Raw genomic sequence first — 21750 nt, forward strand, 5'->3', positions numbered from 1 at the left:
CTTCCACTCATTCTACCTGAAGTTTAAATCCATATTTATATCCAGATGCATTTGTTTCAAGACCCAAATTGATGTCCCAGACGTTTTTAATCCCTACTGCATAATGAATATAATAAGAATTAAAATTTAAGATACTTTATAATAAATAATGTTTTAATTGGTATACTTTCCGGATCATTTTTTCTACACGTTTTATTTTATTTATTACATTGTATTAAGTTTATGAATCCCAATAGTTACATTTTATTATGTAATAATGAAAATACTTTTTGGATTGTGTTCGTAAAACTTTTAGAATGTGGTATAAATATTTTAGAAACCTTAAAGTGTATTTCAGTCTTTCAAGAATATATATATATATATATATATATACACATTATGTTTGATATTCAAAAATGTCTTTTATACGTTATTTCATAATTCCTGAATAAATATTTCAACATAATATTAACAAAAAAAAAAATATTTTCACGGGTTTTTTTTATTTTTGTTAGACTTTATGGTCAAGTATTAAATATAATATATATTCCAAGTATTATATTATATGATTTTATATGGTCCGAAATAAATTGATGGATGTTCTTATTGATACTTCTTATATATTTTATTCTATTCAAAACTTATTTCGATTTATCTCCAGAAAATCCTCTCGTTAATGTTGGAATAAAATCATATATTCTTATAAAAACCTAAATTTACTTTTAGTATTTTATACTTGACAACAAATGAGATTGCTTTACGATTTTAGTTCAATATGTGTAAATAACACTATTTATATGTCTACATTAGAACACAATGTATTTTGTTTTTATGCAATATATTATAATACAACAGAGTGAAAATAAAATAAATTAGCCAATATTTTAACAAAAATAAAAGTGTCAGTATTACTGGATGATCATTTCATATTTTATATTTATCGTGACCTATTATTAGAAGTACAAAAATATTATAAGATGAATGGTTAACGTTTCAAATTTATTAAAATATTTTTTATACCGATTTTAACAGGAAAATATGTTTACATGATTTTTATTTAAAAAATGAATGTTTTGCTATTGGTAATTACTTGTAAGTCAAAAATATTGAATCGTTTTTTCATATATTTTACAAAAAATAATGCCCAACTAAAAGATTATAGGTCATAATTTATGACAAACATATTGTTGTCTTATGTATTTACATTCTATAAGTGGGTTCTAACTCCAATAAAAGTATTGTCTATATAAATATATAACATTTATATCCTATAACGGCTATACCTAACCCATATCATTAAAGTTTTATCATTATAGTTTCGTATTCTTTTTACCACCAAATATTTGATAATGTTTGCATAGCTTACACGATTACACGTCTATCAAATAATTGATACATTATATACGTTTTAAGCTTTTGTATAATATTCATAAATAAATTCTATACAAATATACCAAATATACATCATAAATATTTGGGTATAAAAAATATGTGTTATTTAATATTTTGTATGGAAATCAGGTATAGTATTTTTGTACAAAATTCCTTGAAACGTAATTATAGGTAGTATTTGTATATCTACCTACGTATAAAACGTAGCCTACGTACCTACGTATTGTAAATGTTCAAAATATTTTATGATTAATAATAGGTATGTCCCATAAAATTATGTTCAAATCGCCATTGTTTTCTCATGTAGGAATTCGCGTGTGTATGTGTATTTAATATCGATATGATAATATAATTAATTTTGTAAATCAACATACGAAACGTGTTTAAAATATTTCCCTACTAAAATATATATTCCGAAAATGTTTTATACACCCAACGGCTAACACACACGTATGCGTTGTATAAAAGGTTAACGGGGTTATTGAATTTGTACAAAAACAAGGACTTACGTGACGAGCTCAATGATATTCGGTAGGGCGAAAAACCCCTGATTACTCATTATTTATTCAGACCTTACTCAAAATAATATGTACAGGGTGTTATCGAGAGAAATAACTAACGAAATAGGTAGGATCTTGTGATAGAGGCACGGAAAATGAATGTTACCCGGACAAAACGGATGTACTTTATTTTAGAGTTTAGACAGTTATTGTGCCGAAGCCGCATTATAAGAGAGTTACGGCGATGGGGTGGATAAAAGATCAAAATTTCCCCGGGCGGTAAATTATATCCAAGATAACAATATTTCTGACCGTGATGTATACAATTTTAGACATAAGACCCATAAATTTGAACTTTACAAATATATTATTATTAGCCCGGTTGAACAGAAAATAGAAATATATAGTGTATTATGGTGCACACATTATATTTTCATCATACATTTATTATATAACATTATACAACTTATAAAGAACTCTTTTTTATATTTCAATTAATCCAAAAGTAATTTATTACCTATTTTTAATGATTTATGTAACGTATATTAATAGAAACGTAATGAAGATACATTTTTTTATAAAAATTTTATTTGAACTTGATTCTGAAACTATACGAAATATATATATATATATATATATTTAAATAAAATAAATACAAATAAAAAGTTTATAACTCAATTAATTAAAACTTTTAAAAATATTCAAAATATAATATTTTACGGTGACTGGTATTAAAAATTAATTTTCAGTACCTACCTATAATTAATTTTCTTTGAAATAAAATTATGTCATTAACATTCACCGGAGTTTCTTCACAAATTGTCCAAGTAGATATAGGTATATTACATATCTTTTCAAAGTAAAAGTACTTGTAAAGGATAATTATTTAGAATAACATTTATAAAGATATTATTTATTATTTGTGTTAAGACAAAATTCAAGAAAAAAATTTAAATTAAATAATTTTATTTCGTTCTGAATGAATATATTTATACATAATATATAATATATATATATTATTATATTATATTATACATTTATTATAAAAATTGTGATATTACTTAATATTTGTTCTAAATCAGGATCATCTGCAGACATTTTTCTCACTCGCTAAGTTAAACATATAGAATTACCTTACAATGTTATGGATAAAGTTCATATTAGTTATATTTCTTTTCAATAGGTACTAAGAAAATTATAATTGATAATTACAACTTATTGTTATTAATTAAATGTAATATAAGCACTTTTTATTGAACAGATTGAACAGTGAAGTAAAAACATATATTTTATTAAAATCAGAAAAAATATATTTTTTGTTATTATTTCATTATTTGCCAGTTACCATTATTAGTTACAATTTTAAAAAGTTAAATTATTATATTGATTTGAAAAAAATAAAATGTTGCTTCAAAATTGAACTCCATATTATTGATCTTTAAAATTTGTGTTACGAATATTTTTTTCATGTATACTTATTATTACCAGGCATTTGAATACTATAATATTTATATCATTTTTACCATAATATATAAGGTATTATATTTAAAAATTCAAAATTAAATTAAAAAATCATAAAATGTATATTTATAAATATATTAATTTATAAATTTTACCTTGTATCTCCTTACAGGCAGCCCTGTTGTATAAATTATTTAATTTTGGTGTATTGTGTTTTTTGTTAATACTTTTAATCAATAAAGATAAACAGGAATAAAATCAATTGACAATTTATACATCATTATGATGAAACTTTCTAGAGATTGAATATTTTACTGACACCATAAATACTTATCAAACATTTTAATAATATTTCGTTTTAACTTTCATCCTCGACAGCGTTATAAAAGTCACTAAATCTCTTATAAATGCTAATATTATTATAGAGCCTTTCGACATGCTATTTTTCAAACCTGTACTGCCAGAAGAATAACCACAATGAATCTATCATACAGCGTGAAGGGTGAATATATTTTTATTAATATATATTACCTAACGAAATACACAATGACATTTTTGTTATACTGGAGGTCGAAAGATTGTTTTCCGACGAATTTTGCATACCGGATGTCCAAACACGTACCCTAGAGCTAAACGGAATTCGGAAGTGAAGGCTTCGCATCCGGCTGTCGTGAAATTTAAAATTCAAAAACACTACCTCATAACCTTTTGGAAACTTTTTTGTGTTTAGATGACAAAGTACTATTAATGAATTTTGCATTAGCTACCAAAAGTTTTGAACGTGTGTGGTATGAAACACAATATAAACTATTTGCACCATTGTGCAAATCTTCACACTTTTGACATTTTTAAAGCGGATTAGTAAATTATGTTTTTAGTATATTTTAGGAATGATATTTTAAATTTTCTATAATATACTATTTTTTTTAATATACCAGTGATAAATATTTTGGTTGTTTTATCATAATTACATTTATTTATAAATTTTTAATTTGTGTCCGTGTTAATAAATTAGTTGGCTATTTGTTTTAAGTAAAATAGCTTAAACATTTAAACTATTATTTTTTATTAAATCTCATAGCTCAAAAATATAGTTGTTTGTATTAAATTTAAACTAAATGCATTTTAAATTGGAAAACTAATTTTGACGAATGATACATAAAGATAAAAGTTGCAATGAAATGATTTAGGAAAAAGTTTTATTCAGAGCTTAAACGGGATAAGTCTACTACGAGGTTCCTGGATATATTTCCAGTTCTCAAAAGTAGTAGGTGAGAAGTAATTGTGGGCGATACATTTCTGTATCCTAAAGCGAATTTTGGCAGTGATAACATCTATTTGGCTTGGCAGACGTTTCATATGATTTTGTGGAAAATTGGAACGGGGTCTGAAAAAGTTATACTAAGAGCTTATAATAACTGTATAGAATTTGAAAAAATGAGCAAGGCAAAACATCAGTCTCGTTGTTGGGGCAAAACCAAAGTAACTTAGAACCAAAATAAAATGCGAACTTTAGTTTCTATAATTTAATTCTATTTTCTTATGTACCTATAGTACGATAAATATTAGCGGGTAATATAGACATTTGTTAACTTTGCGCGAGTCAGAATAGTTAGACAGAGAAAAACTTAAAGTTCAAATTAATGACATGGTTTTCAATCACATTAACAATCCGTAGAAAATATACTTAACTGCTTTCTTACTTATTTCGATTGTAGAAAATATTTTGCAATGTACTGTATAAAACAATTTATAAGATAAATAGATATTTAAAAATTCAGGTGTTACTTTATAGATATCTCATAACCAAAATACATTTTACATTTATGAATAATATTATATTAAATTAGTATCCTAAAAATATTTATATTTTATATTTTTTATAGAAAAAATGTCAACTGCTCTCTTCTCTGTTTCTTTCTAATTTATCTTTACTATGTGATACTACAATAATGAACAATGGTCTTATACTTGAAAATATTAATGAATGTACTAATAAATATTGTATTAAATTCTCTATAAAAATAATCTACTGTAATATTATGTTTTGTTATTTTAGATAAAAACCCAAGAAAATTTTCAAAAAGCAAACAATAATGTCTTCAATTTCACAATTCAGAAAGAACAAGCTCATGTATGTCTTCAATGTCTTCTTCGGTAAATATGTATTTTTGTTTACATTTTATTATAAATTTATAAACTCTGATATTGATAATATTTTACACAATCCAGTACTTAAAATTGAGTAAAATATTTTATTTTTCAAACCATTTATAAGTTTACTAAAAAATATAACAAATTATTTATTTATTAGTTAACCATGTGTAATATTTCAACCTTGAACTGAAAATAATAAATCATTAATTTTTATATATCGATATAATAATATTATATTATATACAAAAAATATTTTTTATTCTATTTCGGTCTTGTCCAATTCATGTTACAAATACAAGTTCAAAAAAAAATCATATTTAAATTACTAGTAATATTCAATTGAAACATTTTGATAAAACACATATTATAGAATCTTAACACACAATTGATATTTGAGATATCTTCATATTAAATTCATTCAAATGATTCTAACGAAACACATAAACAAGTTATTAATAAAATATTTAATTATTAATATTATTAATAAAATTAGATGATTTTACATTTTAAATTATTAACTTGTCAAGGTAATATTACGAATATTATATTACATTTTATTAATAATAGCAATCATCTATAATTTATAATCTATAAGTATGAATTTACTGTTTCTAGAACTACTCAACTATAGTTGTATAAATGTTTAATTTAAACTTAATGTGTCATATTTAGATATTGTTTAATTTTGATGAATATTGTAACTTAAGAATTCTTGTGTCTCTTTCAAAAACTTTCTTAGAATTCTTAATTACATGTGACATAATACGAGTTAAAGTTGGTTACCTTACTCGTAATATTAATTTTTAATATCATAAACTAAATGTAAAGTTATCATTGCTCAGAAGTTATACAATATACATTATAGCTAAATTCTGTTAAATCTTAACGAGATGAACATTTCTCTTGTTTTATAATATACAATATTATTAACAAATCTAACTAATAACTAATAATATATTTTTATACTAATCAAACTATCAGATATATTGACATATTTTCAACTAGTACTCTATAATTTAGTATCTCTTAATAATTATAGTAAGTGTAATTTTTACTTATTTCTTACTAATGAAAGTATGCAATATGGCGTATAGTTTTTACTATATATGAATAATATAATTTATTATTTATGTAGAATGAATATATGATATCTACTGATCTGTTTTACTCTATTTGGTGGCTTGAAACATTTGGATCCAAGTTTTGAGTTGAACTGAACATAGTATAATTTTTTTATTATTTTTACAACCAATGAATTTATGTACAAATCACTTTTAACCTAATGTAGTAGGAAAAATAAATAACGTTTTGAACTCATACAAATACTCATATAACTAATACGTATATTATACGTATAACATACGTAGGTATTAGGTAATTAAAATAGAATAGATACAACTTATAGCTTTAGATATGGTCATATTATATACTAGTTTAGACTATAATTACTCAATACGTGTTTAACTCGATCACGCCCTGACACATCCAATGGGGATACAAACCAAAAGCCTCTACCCCCCAAACAAAAAAATTGTTTTTGTTTATTAAATTATACACTATTATAGTATATTGTCATGAATATAGATTATTTTTTTCCAAATTTTATTGTAATGTTAGATATAAATTAATAGGTAGTCCAATTATTAATAGTACGTGATAAAGTTAGTGACAATCATCAGACACCGATCGCTATTTCGTTGAAAACTATTTTTAGATTTTAGATTATAGGTATTAGCGATTACGTGGGATCGACTTTGATTGGTAACTACGATAACAATAATAATTACGACTGAACTACTGAAGGCATAAAATTCTCGTTTGGACAATTCAGTTCGTTCGATTTTGCCGTTGTGATAGTATTGTGTGAAATACGTGCGTGTAATAAATAAATAATAAAATGAGTCAAAAACGAAGCAAACCCGCTGGTACTAGTAGCACTCTACTTACCAAAAATTCTGATAGGAATTTGTTTAAGGAAAGTAGGAAAATGATTGCTCCCCCCCCCCCTCCAAAGACAAAAATCTTGGATGTGCCTGAATTCGATTATTAATTTATATTTTAATTTCTTAGCATATTAATTTTGAACACGTTAACTTTCTAACGTCTAATAACTAATAAGTAATAAGTCTTTTAATTATTTATAAATCAAATTATTCTCCAATTGAAAAATTTTAAATAATCAGTTATAAGACTACAATAGTTAACAAATACTGTTTATTTTAAGTTTAAAAGTCCCACTGGTTTAATAATTTAAGTTTTTTGATAAAATAGAGGGTATTTCGTGTCCAAAAAATATTGTAGTCTATTTAAATAAAAAGTAAAATTAGTTAACGGATATTGGATTGTATAAAAAAACATTACTTACCCTTCTTTTGCTCAATAATACAAAATTAATAATACTATAATAATGATATTTTATTGAATTAGACTTGTTGCAGAGTAGAATATTCAATACCATAGTAAATATTATATTACGTGTTAATAACTAAAAAAATTGAAACTTAAATTATATAGTATTTAGTATATTACAAAGAAAATTGATAAAAATTTACTGCAAAATAATACAATGATTTATTTAATAAAATTATTATGCAAAGCTGTAAGAAAAAATAAATTTACAATACAAAGTAAACAAATTACCTAATAAAATATAAACATTATTCGCTGATACAGAACTGTTTTATACTTCATATATTTACTAAAAGCTATATTGAATTTCGCAACGTGTATGTATTCATAATATAATTTCTTAACTAACTTCATGAAACTCAATTTAAATAACAAATAAGTAACTACCTAGTTATATAAATTTCAATAATCCATAAATATCAGTATAATGAATACGATATGTTTACACAAAGACATTTTTTCTCAAATCTACAAATACAAACTTATTGTATCGAAAACTAAGAACTGTAATTTATTCAAAACATAAGGTATAAGCGATAATTAAATAACACAAACACCCTCCCACACAATAATACTTTATATTTTAATAATTTATAATATATCCATCTAGTAACTAATTAGGTTTTCAAATTAAATTACATTAGGTAGGTACCTAATTAAGAATTTTATATTTAAAATTAAAGCATTAAAATATATATAATAAAAACATGAAATAAATTAATTACTAGTACCTTAGGGATAAAATAAAAATACTAAGTTAAAAATTATGCCAGACACAAACAAGATTCGAATTTTTATATTTTATTATATATACAGGGTGATTTACTAATTATGATCGTCCCCTCCCCTAATTTCATAGTCTAATAAATAAATAAAACAGAAATATAGTTTTTGTTCTTATAGTTATTGATTTACACAAAACGGACTTATTAATTATATATCACGTGTATACTGGATATAGATTTAAGTCTTCCACTAATAAATATTTTGTTTAAATTTAGCTTAAAACCTAAGAAAATTAATTCAAACATTATAAACTTAACGTGACTATTCAAATACTAAATGTATACAGTATACGTTCAAATTTGTTTGCAAAACTTGAAAATAAAACTTAGCCTATGTTTTAAATGCGCCTTATTATAGTTATCCAACTAGCATATTTTAACCAACAATTTCAAACTAACATATAATTATATAGGTGTAATGGTTTCAACTTTTAATAATACATACTTAATAAAGTACAAACACCAACTCCGAGTATACAAAATACATAATAGTATAATTAGTATAAGTGAATTACTATTACAGTATTACAACGAATGAGCATTCATTTATCAATTATTAACAACCTATAATTACGTAAAAGTAGTGAAAACTCCAATATAAACTTTTCAAACATAATAAAATAAGTACCTATTTCGAATTGGCCCCGTATAAAGCTGCTTTATTACGGTATAATATATGATAATCTAAAACCTACTCAAAAAATCATTCATCCAAAGTTTTATGTGAACGGTTTTCTCACACAGTATAATTTAATATTGTACTAAATCTGTATTTTATATTTTGTTTATTAAAATAAATATTACACTTGAACAAAAGGTACAATAACATTATTTGAATACTATTAGTTATACTCATTTCAATTTTTATTATACTTGTTTCATTATTTATATTATTCTATAATATCTAATCTTGCCTATACATATTACTGTATTACTATATAAAATTGTAAATTAAAAAAAAAATTTAATTTAAACAATAAAAATTCAAGTTTCAAGTACAATAATGGCGTCTATCAGTCAATCTGCGAATCAAATAAATAATGATCATTTATAGTCTTATAATTTTTCATGGTTTGTGATAGGTTACGTTAAGAACTGCCAAAATATTTCCAACAAAAAAAAACTTTTAGAGTAATGCTTAATAAATTTAATGTTGAACAGAAAACGAAAAAAACCTTATAAAGTCAACTTGTGTAAACCAAATGTTATAATTTATGTATAAATACTAAAACATTAGTCTAAGGTTTATAAAACTGAAACTTTCCCTAGAGATTTATTTAACTGTCTGTTTACTTGCAGTATTTGTTATTAGCAAAATTTATACTGCCAATATAATCCACATTCCCAAGTGTACAAAAAAGTATGGAGTTTATGTTGGATAATTTTGAAAAGCTTTAAATGATTTTATTTTCCTATTTGGTTTCAAAACTTATAAGATATTTAACATAATAATACAATAAAAATGTAATATTTGATAACAATTTTTGAAATAACTAATGTAGCGGATTTGAAAAAAAAACTTTTTAATTTATTGCAGGATAACCATTCATCATTTTTATACATATATAGTATATACGTATATACATGAAAGGTTAACTTTTTATACATTAATTGCATATATATTATTTTTAGACTTTACCATACAAACGAGATAATTAAAGTTATAAAGTATTTAAAACAGGCATAAAGTCGTCTAATCATCCAAAAAATTATTCAAGTTATTGCGTAGTCTCCGTAGCTCATGACATTGATAAATTCAACCAAGATAACGACTGAGAGTTCAGAGTTCTACGGTTACAGTCTGGAGAGGATCTTTTCAAGTTCTTTAAACGATCATATCTGAACTAAAAAAAAATCATCCAGGCAGGACACTATATTTTTCTGAAGTCAACAGTCAGTGACGCATGATCTCTGTATATTTTCGATCAATCGGCAGTGTAATTCGCCGGTGACCGGTGATTGAGAATGTCTTATGTACATTCTAAAATTAGTCGATCAAGGAGAGACTATTTCAAAGTTGAACATTAAACATTTACGAAAAGTACATTGGGACTGAAGTCGATTAGTTAGCACCCCAATTTTTTTAGCGTCTCTCAGTAGGTAGCATTAAACAGTATTCGATTATCGTTACCTACAGTATTTACATAATAATATATTATATTCTTGTACTTGATAACTTTTCTTAAACAATTTTATTCCCATACGTGTTGTTCAATTAATTAATTAACTAAACTTATTTATTTTAGATACAAAATGTTGGTATAAACATTTAAAATAGTAATACGTATTAAATACAAAAACATTTTTTAATAACTTATATTTTAGTTTATAAATAACTTATTGTAAGTAAAAATATATAATTTATTAAAATTAATATCGTGTTTAACCAAAGCATCGATGTTTACATACATCAAACAAATGTTTTCTTAGTCTAATCTATAAATAAATTACTCCATGATTTATCTGCGAATTTTTTAATATTAATGTAAATTTTTTTTTAAAAAAGAAATAAAGCAGTAAAGAACAGCTTTAATAAACTTGGAAGGAAACTAATTTTAATACAATCTAACTATGTTCAATCCCATAGATTCTTTCCTCTCCAAAAATTTAACTTTCTAAAACTTAATACCATGGCTAATTTTAGTCAGATATAAACAAAAAAATTTTCTATTATGGTGACAACTTTTTTTTTATTATTTGAAAACATTCTATGTACACTGTTATAACTGTTATAAGTATAAAAGTTGTATTTAAAATACTTTTTTTTTAATTTATTGTACACTTGTTCAAATACTTTTTAAAATACTATCAGTCATATTCTAAGGTCAACTCTGTCTAGAATACATCAGTTCAATTATATTATTATTTTTCTCGTCCACTATTTGCAGTCGTTCGACCACTTAGTGAATTTTATCGGGATTGTTCCACACTCGGTCGAGTGCTGACTTTCGACTGTTGTCGTCTTCTCTGGTTCATTTCACAATCTCATATTATATTAGTTTCAACAAAAGGTTAAATTTTGGGCTAACACACAAGGAAGCCAGCAGATGAAAATCCAACAAAAAGAGATTAATGGACTGGGTTAACAGATTTATCGTTATCAGTAGTTAAACAGCTTTTACTGAAGAAAAGGTCAATATTTACAAACATTTTTATAGCGTATGGTTTTTGATGTCTCGCGGTTAAATTATGTTAATTTTAAAATGAATGTACTCTATTATCTTAACTAATTTATTATATCGTCTTAGAGAAACCACAGTAGCCCGATAACAGTTTTGTACGAAAATTATGTCAAACGAAGAGTAAATAAAAAAAAAACACTGTTAGTCTGCTTATTTCGGATGCATTAAAAATAATGATACATAGAAATTGTTTAGTACCAGAATATGGTAAAAAATATATCAATTTAGCAAACACAGCAGTTTTTGATGTTTATTCGATCAATCATATTCAATGAAGCATAAATATTTAAAAAGTTTATCATTATACTATAGTTTTTTTTATATATTTATAAATATAATATTTACATTCAAAAATCATAAACAAAACAGTTCATAAAAAAATATATTTCTCGTTAATGTATTACTATAATTCTTTAAAATTTAAAGATAGATGATTGTTGATAATATATTATCTTACGTATAATATTTTTTTATGATGAATAGTAATTAATTAATTTCAATATTCTTGTATATTTAGTATAATATATTCATAATTTCATGATTGAAAAAAATTGACAGAATAAAAGAAAGTTAAAAACATCATAAAATACTTTATTATATAAAAAGTTGCTCCTTAAACTTTTCTATTTTCTGTAGAATTGTTACAAAAATTACAAACCATACAAAATGTTATAATATTTAAACAGAAAAGTTTAGCACTTAGTTTATTAACAGTTTAACAGTGAATAATGTACATTATACATTTTATTATTTTATTATAATCTATTAATATATTTCGTAAAGTAATTTATGCATAAAAGCAATGAAACTAATACATTTATTTAACATAAATGAACAGACAGTATAGTATACTGTTGTATTGAGTTCTTATTTCGCTTCGCTGACCGTGTACCTAAGCTTATATCCTTCCGTTATGTATTAAAATATATAAAATAATTGCGGTTTCAAAAAACGAGTTTAGTTAGATCGTCTTATTTTATAGAACTCAAGCATTGAATTTTCAATATTAAAAAAAATATTGGTACTTATTGAAAAAATAAATGGCCTATTATTACATTTTTTAAAACTTATTCAACATAATATTTTATAGTTCTAGATTTTTTAGCATAGTTTAACTATACATTACAATATAATATAATTAATTGTGAGTTCAGTTTAAAAAAAAATGTATATTTTATTGAAATAATAAAATTTAAACTAAAACCACATAAACATACATATTGCTCAATAACATTCAGACATATATTTATTATACATTTTATAAAATATACCATATTTATTACATCGGTAGTATATGTTTTTAATAACCATTAGCCATTATGTACTACTATTAAGAGGACGCTACACTGGTCATTTTCAGCAGTAGGTAATAATAACTAGGTAGGTAATAGTAAATGAACATGTCTCTTGTTTAACTTCTATAAAAGCTATATCATGTTAATCTAATCTAATTATTAGATTTGAATCTTAACGTGCTCGCATACGTAATTGATTAATCGAAAACTGACAATCAATGTATTGTCAAACTTAATTAGATTGAAATGTTAAATTTACAACAAGTCGCTGATTCAAATTAAATTTTAAATAATTAAAACATATTTTGAACAATACTGTATACTTACTATACTTTAAAGTGTGTTACCTATATATTAATCTATTAGCTTTTTCAATGATGTTTGTTTGTTATTGTATTAGATACTACTTTTAAGATAATACAATAGGTACTTTTTTACAGTTTTACATTTTTTCTAAGCATTAATCCAAAAGCAAAAATATTATATTTAGTATAATATCTGAGATCAAAATAGGTTAAATATACAATTCAGTAGTTTCATAAATAAAATCTTGCTGTTAACATTCTCACTATAAAATGTGTTGAACTAAAACAACAATATATCGCATATACGGTATATTTATTGTAAAATACATTACCTATACATATATACTTTTATAAGTACTTATATATGATTATTTTAAATTTAAAAATATTTGATTAATATATTTATTGTTTAGTAAGTTATAATTATGAATATAATAACATGTTTCTATAATATTGCTATGTATAATCTGTAAAATGAAACTTATATACTTGTTGTGTTTGTCCGTCGCTATTTTAAATTCCATGGTTACCAGTACCATTATTGATTATATAATATAAATATAAAAATACTACAATTTTAAGTACAGGACACAGGTGCATATTGTTGCTTTTGGGAATAATTTATTTCCTTAGTGAAATTATGTAATTTATAGTTAATTGATGCTTCCATTGATATTTTGTTTAGCAGACACGATTTATCACGTGTTATTTATTGTATATAAAAATAAACTTTAATAGGTAGTGTTAAATATTTAACTAACTAACTTTGGGTAATTATTAATTATATTTGATATTAACCCCTGTAATTACGTAATTACGTATAGTTTTCAAGTGACGATCTTACGCCTACCCACATAATATGAATCTAATTAGGTACATTAGTTTATTACTTTGAAGTTATTTAAATAATGAATTATTATTTCAACCTAAATCCGATTTTAAATATTAGTAAATAATATATATATATATATATTATATATTTAATGCCTACAGAGTAGATTATAATAAAATAAGTTTAAAATTAAAAACAACTCATGATAATAAAAATATTGAATTACGAAAACAGTATAAATCGTTTTTCTTAGAATGTCGATAATAATTTTTTTCAAGCACACACTCGTATCCTCCAGCTGTTTCCGCATATGCGATGGCCAACATTGAAAATCTTTTTCCATCGTCAATCTTTCATTATGACGTCTATGGGCTATCGTATAACTGTCAAACACTTGCCCGATGTAATTGGACGATTATTAACCGTTATTTTTTGGTATGTTTCAGACGTCAACTCCAGCGGCACTATCGACAAGAAAGATTTCGAGATCGCTATCGAAGTGAGTGATTACTATTCAATTTTACAATGATAATTTAGTTATGTCGTTACATTTATGCAATATCATCGTGTATGATGACTTTAATAAGGCTGTGAACGAAGGTGTTTAATAATAAATAATTAATAACATCGTGTACAGTAATGTATATTATCAGCAGTACAGTTTTACGTGTTCATGACACTATTCGAGATTAAAAATATAAATATAGATAGTTGTATTTAATTGCTTTTAAATATTGAAACTTTATAATTCGAATAAAGTCAGGACTTAGAACTATAGAAATAATAACTCAATTGAAATTATTAAAAAAATTAAAAATAATGAAAACAATTAATTTAATCCTTCAATGCATTTATGGATTGATAGTAGTTTTGCTTTTATTATTTACACATATTTTACTAATGTTAGTATAGTATATTTTATGGTACATAATAATAATTTATTATTTTAGAAAATGTATTGTCATCTCTCAGAAATATTACATGATCAAGATTTAAAAATCGAATAGAGAAATACGTATAAGATATAAATTTAAGTTTTAAATATTCCAAATATGTATAACAAAAAAAAAATATAAAAAAAACATAAATATAATATGTTAAAAACTAAAAAGTATATATTATCCATATTTTCCTGTAGTAAAAATATAAAATATCCATCATGGATCTAGGAACACCTGGGCAAATAACGTGCATCGGTGGGTTTACGGTAGTTTATCGCAGTTTCCTGATAAACCACAAGAAAATTACAAAAATTACCTCTTTAAAGTACTATTTGTGTAAAATTTCCAATCAATATAGGAGTATAAATTACGAAACTTTAGTAACATTCTTTCTACTTGAAAAGTTTTAACAGACATTGGTACTAAAAAAAGGCATTATTGTAAAATCAATTAAATTTATTGAACCGCACGGAAATTATTAATTTTAGTAAATATACGTTGTGTATTGCTTGCACAATAAATTAAAAATATAAGATGAAATAATGCTACATGGAATATAGTACAACAGTTTTTATATAGATTTAGTATGGAAAATCTCAATTCAATACAAAAAATATAATGTAGTATTTGACTCCATTTTTAAAAATATTTACAATTTTATTATTTGCACACTACTACCAACCAAGCTTTTTATTATTGCATAACTAAATTTATTTCAAAACTTAAGAACTTTTAAATCTATTGTGTAACTCACAAATTAGTCGTTGATTTACTTTTTTAATTAAAAAAAAAAAACACACACACCCAACTGATTCCATGGTGTGATTAAAATAATGAAGGTAAGATTATATACCTAACAATAATATAAACTTTTCAAAAGATAAATTAAGTTGACATATTTCTTTCAAAAAATCTATTTTTATTAGCAATATTATGTTATGACGACTCATTTTATCTTTTACGGTTGATATGTGACACATTAATAAGTGCTTAAATATTTTAACTTTGGTGGTTTATGCTCAACAGATTAATTTAAATTTCATAGTATGTCAATTTTAGATAACTTTTTTATAAAACTCAATCCAGACTCTCAACTTAAAGTTTATTTTTCCATCCATAATATGTATCTCAAAGTTTAAGTTTGAAGGATTCTTGGAATAAAATGTATTTATATTATAGTTTTACGCGTTCTTATTATTTATTATACACTTACGTATACACCATATGTGGCATCCCAAACATTTCAAATTTACGTATTGCGGACATTATCCTCGAATCCAGCTAGTTGAACTATCACGTCCCAAGATTCCATTTCAAATTTAGCTCTAACGTCATGTATAGAATGTCCATATTTGTATTGAAATAATAATAATGTACAATGTACTAAAGTTTTGGAAATTGAAGTTTGATTTGAAGAACGCATGTCATATATATTTTTCAATTGGATATATTTTTTTTTTTTTGAATCATAGAAAATCACGTTCGTCGCATGTGTGCTTTGCTAGACCTTTTTTATAGTTTCGAATGTTACAAAAATAGTAAAATTGTCCGAACAATCTTATCGCAACAAATAACAAACTTGGTATATTTCCAACAAGTCGGAGGTAATCAGATATACCATTACCTCCATAAATTACGTAGTACAAACATATTTCATGGTTTATCACTAATTGTTAATGTAATGTTTGCAAAACAACTTTTAGTCATACCCAATCATTTTTCAAATATTCTTCAATTAGAAAAGTAATTTCAACCTAAATCTAACAACAATCGAATTGTTAAGTGGAGTTAGGGATGTCTATTGGCTTTACAATGATTTGTGTATTGTTTTTATGTTCATATCTGTCATTACGTCATTATTTTTTTTTTATCTTAAATTTTGAAATTTTTTTCTGGAAGCAAATGTAAGCTGGTTGATATTTAAGATAAAATAGAAAGATTAAACCTTAAAAAGAAAAACAGTAAGAAAAAGGCTAATGCATTCTTCTAGCTTTCTTTTTAATTTAATTCCAGTATCTCGGCTAATTAAAAAAATTAAAAACTAAAAATAAATTGATATTTTATTGTGTAGTATGGATTATAAATATATTCCATTAATCGTTAAACGGAGTTATCCAATTTTGTCGTAAACTTTACTCTTTACATAGGTATATAACTTTATATACTTATTCTATGTTGTTTACTTTACTTATACATTTATTCTTTTCAAAATAATCCTCTTCCGTCAAACCACATCGCCATCACTTATCTAACTTTTCCACACACTACCATTACTGTCCTTTTATATTTTTCTTTACAAACAACTATCGTAAGCCTCTTTCCACCTGTATATTACGCAATGATAAATAAAATGCTTGAGCTATACATATTTCACAGTATTTTCTTATAAACGTATTTATTTATAAGTTCAAGTTTTCATTACTTTAGTACACACTACACTTAAAATGTGAAAGTTCATCATTATATTTAACAGTATACAATTTAACAATTTAAAAACTAATAAATAATTGAAAAGTTTCTTCAAAAACATAACACATTTTAAAAATCTTGTCAAGGCAGATAAATAAATTTTATTATAAATAATAATTCTTATCTCAAGTTCAACTGAGATTATAATTTACATAAAACGCCGCAAGAAAACACTTACCTTTAGAGACAATAGTAATTGGACTATGAAATTCTTAACCTTGCAAATAATAATTTAATTATTTTATTGTTTAATTTCTAAACTGTTTCTTTATACTAATCTTTGTGCTAAAATTTAATTTCTTTAATATCTTTGAAATACTTAAGTAAACATTGCAAGTATTTAATACAGAGTATTAAATTGAATTATATAGAGGTTCTAATTACACTGTATTTTAATGCAAAACATTGGTGAAAGTAAATAAACAATAAAAAATAATTTAACAAAACCTTAGATTATAGTTAATTAATTTGTTTAAAAAAAAAATAAGCATACTTACTACATAATACGTTTTATTATAGGTATTTATAGTATATAAAACTCTTATAATAAACAGATATACAATAAAACTTAAATACTTAATGCCCATAATATTGTATACCACTGGAAATAACTTTGGCTATGAAAAATAAATCCAAGGTAATATAATACCATTAAAATTATAGTTGGTAGACATAGTAAGAAATCCAGAAACTTATCGAATAATAAGATAATAACTGATTAAAGTAAATGTTCATTGTATATGAATACAATCTGGTCAATATTATACATTTATACATGACCTCTCGGCTCTCAGAGCACATCAACTGATAGTTTGAAATTTTGAATAGATATTAAATAATGTGGTGAAAAGTATAATTACTTGAAATAATTCAGAACATTTAAAGGCTGCATACGAACTGAGTCCCAGTAAAACCTTTTATGACGAATTGAGTCCCGGGTTGTTTAGGGTATATACCTACCAATTGAGTCAAGTGAAATTTTAGGTATAAAACTAATTGAGTCTATGTTTTAATACTAAGTCCTGTCAAATTAAAAAAAAAAAATACTTTCCTTCTCATTTTTTACAGACTTTCAAAAAATTCTACAGGTATGGTTAAAAATGTTTTTTTTTTTAATATTTTATAATATAAATATATAATAATTTATTATTTTATTATTATTATTTTCTCTTCAGGTATAGGAACTCAATTAGTATACAGCGCATTTAAATATTATGTAATTTATACCTAGGTATACAATATGTTTATGGTGTTTAATTTAAGAAAAAAAATGAAGTTTTAGTTGGATATATGTTTGTAAATACTGTATGTATCACAGGATGACCATAAATCTCGTTATTGATATGTGTACAAAAAAAGTAAAACTTCTACACAAACTAAAATAGCATTTTTATTATTTTATTGTTAAATATTGAGTTGTAAGCCATAACCAAAGTTAATAACTCTATCATTTATAAATAACAATGTTTGTAAAATGAGTGTTGAATGATGACAAACAGTTGTCAACAATAAGAATGTTCTTTAATAGCGTATTGCACAAAGTAATATTTATTACATGTAAATACAGGCGAAAATTGTATCCAAAATATTAAACAAAATTAAAAATTACTAAAATATTTGATTGTTAGTTTTCAGAATTGAACAAAAATTGTTCATTGGGGGTTTTTTTTTTTGTATGTATAATATGTAAATACGGTCACCCTATAATATAGCACTGCAATGCGTTACAGGATTTGCCTTGAAGCAGTTGTTTCACTCTTAAATAAACACCATGTTGGTGAAGAAACCCTGCTGCTTTTATGGTAGACGGTCGTCAGAAAGATAATTATTACAAAAATACAATCTTATTTTATGGTTTTTTTAGTTATTAATGTATTTTCATACAGCATGGAAATGAATAATACAACGGTGTTTACTCATGAAAATAATCGTAATACGGCTGGGGATTTCCGTTTTCTGCCCAAGTGACCCTCACTTGTTATCATCATAATACCATATCTATTTTCCGCCAAAGGTTATATTCCGATTTTTGCTAAAAAGAAAAAAATAAGTTTAAGATATTTTTTGAGAATTCCGTATTATTATTATTATTTCATAGCGGCCGGAAACCGTTAGATATAGGGCATATTACCGCAGACGCTAAAGAAAGCTTCAGACAGTTGAAACCGCAACTATACCGCGAAAAATGTACTCATTAATTTTTAAATTCATTACTGAACTGTGTTGATTTTATTTTTTTGTATGTCTAAAAATATTGAAATAATAACGAGTAAGGAGTAACCGAGGGCATATTATGATAATTTATAAAAATGTGCACACAGCTTAAAATGACTTTACGCGGTGCAAGTACTACTATATACTTTTATAATTTAAAGTATTTTAAAACTAAACTATGTATTATAGTGATGTTTGTAATCATTTAAATTTATATTTTACCTATTGGTGCCGTTTAATACTTTGATACTTTGTTTTATGTAATCTATAGGGCTCGGATTTTAAAACATATGCTTCTTTTTTTATGTATGAGATAGAAATCTAATTTTTATACATAAATTCGTTTCATGTCATTCTGATCCCAAATAAATCGATTTAGTATGCTTTTTTCGGTTTTTTTTTTTTTATGTAAATGCTTTTTTGTTGCTTTTTTCAGTTATTTCAACTGTAGAATTTTTAAATGTTTATTATACTACTATAGTAATAATAAAAAATTGAATAAATAAAAAAAAAAAATGTAAAAACCCAGAATGCGGACTAAATGGTGTGGTGGTTATATTGAATTATTATTGTTTACGTTATCGGGTTGTTTATTAAATATTTAAATGTATCAAACGTATAGATTATCGATCTACATAATATAGCCCAAAGTACCTATACGGTCAGTATGCATATAACATCGATATCGACCATTTCAAAATTTAAGATTTAGTGTTATACTTTAAAACCTCTTGTATGAAGTATGCATCGATCACTTCATTGGATGTAAAGAGTTCGTTTTCTATGTTAAATGTTAAATACTCTGTCAGACAAATAGAGTCAGTTTCATTACTGCAAATCAAGGGAAATACAAGGTAGTTAATTCTTTTTTTTTTTAAATAGTTCATATAACTAGTTACAATTAATTCATATTAATTTTTGGTATTTTTTTTTTTTTTTTTTGCTTTTTTAAAACAATCGCCTTTTTAGTTACTTATTGTGCTTTAAAATTCGAGCCTTAGTAATCTATTATTTCAAGTATTTCGACGCTAAATTAGTGATCTTGATATAATTATATAAAGACTACATGAAATAAAGTAAAGTGAGTCAAATATATAATAATTATTATAATTTAATGGATGTATTAATGGATTCAGTTGTTCTCAAAAAATATCTAAAATAATATATAAATTTTTTTTTTATGAAAATCGGAATATTTATAACGCGGAAAACGGTCATGGTGGTTACCATAGAACGGATTTATATTCAAATACATGTATGTATTGGAGTAAGCTTTTTAAAATCTGATGAGAATTGTCCCCAATTTAGATTATTCTTATTAAAATAACACTAATTGTATTTTGCATATTTAATACATGTTAAACTACACATTTTGTAGTTTTATAGTGCATATTTTTATTCATACAGCACATAAAATGTTTGTTTTATTTTATATTTTCAAGTCCATAGCCACGTAATATCGATAAATTTACGACCGGTCGTTATACCTAAGTATAAGATGACATACTCATATATACATATAAATTATATTAATATACGTAGATAAAGTCATATGAAAGAGTTAAGTGTTCGACGGAAACCAATCAGTCATTTCGTGCGTTTGTGCGTATTATTTTTACGTCTGAAATTGTGTAAGTATTTATGTAATTTTTGATATTTTAGTTCATAACTTAAATAAAAAACCTAAAGTAAAAACTTCAACGAGGAATTGTTTACAGATTTGTAAACAAGCATAAAAATATTTTTAATACCGATAATACAATTTTGTATTGTAATATTTGTGAAATTCCGGTTAACGGAACTACAAAGTTTTTGGTAAACCAACATTT

General features: G+C 24.3%; 1 protein-coding gene across 1 annotated transcript in view; it reads left to right on the forward strand.

Annotated features, from left to right (window-relative positions):
- The window catches only part of LOC114122455 (calexcitin-2), a 76075-nt gene that overhangs the window by 35882 nt on the left and 18443 nt on the right, over positions 1–21750 (forward strand). The window contains exons 2-3 of the mRNA XM_027985123.2: positions 5392–5489; positions 14744–14796. Coding sequence (XP_027840924.1) covers positions 5429–5489; positions 14744–14796 — 114 coding nt within the window. The 5' untranslated portion in view covers positions 5392–5428. The remainder of the gene's footprint in view (positions 1–5391; positions 5490–14743; positions 14797–21750) is intronic.

This window comes from Aphis gossypii, chromosome 3, assembly GCF_020184175.1.
Source record: "Aphis gossypii isolate Hap1 chromosome 3, ASM2018417v2, whole genome shotgun sequence".
Lineage (NCBI taxonomy): Eukaryota > Metazoa > Arthropoda > Insecta > Hemiptera > Aphididae > Aphis > Aphis gossypii.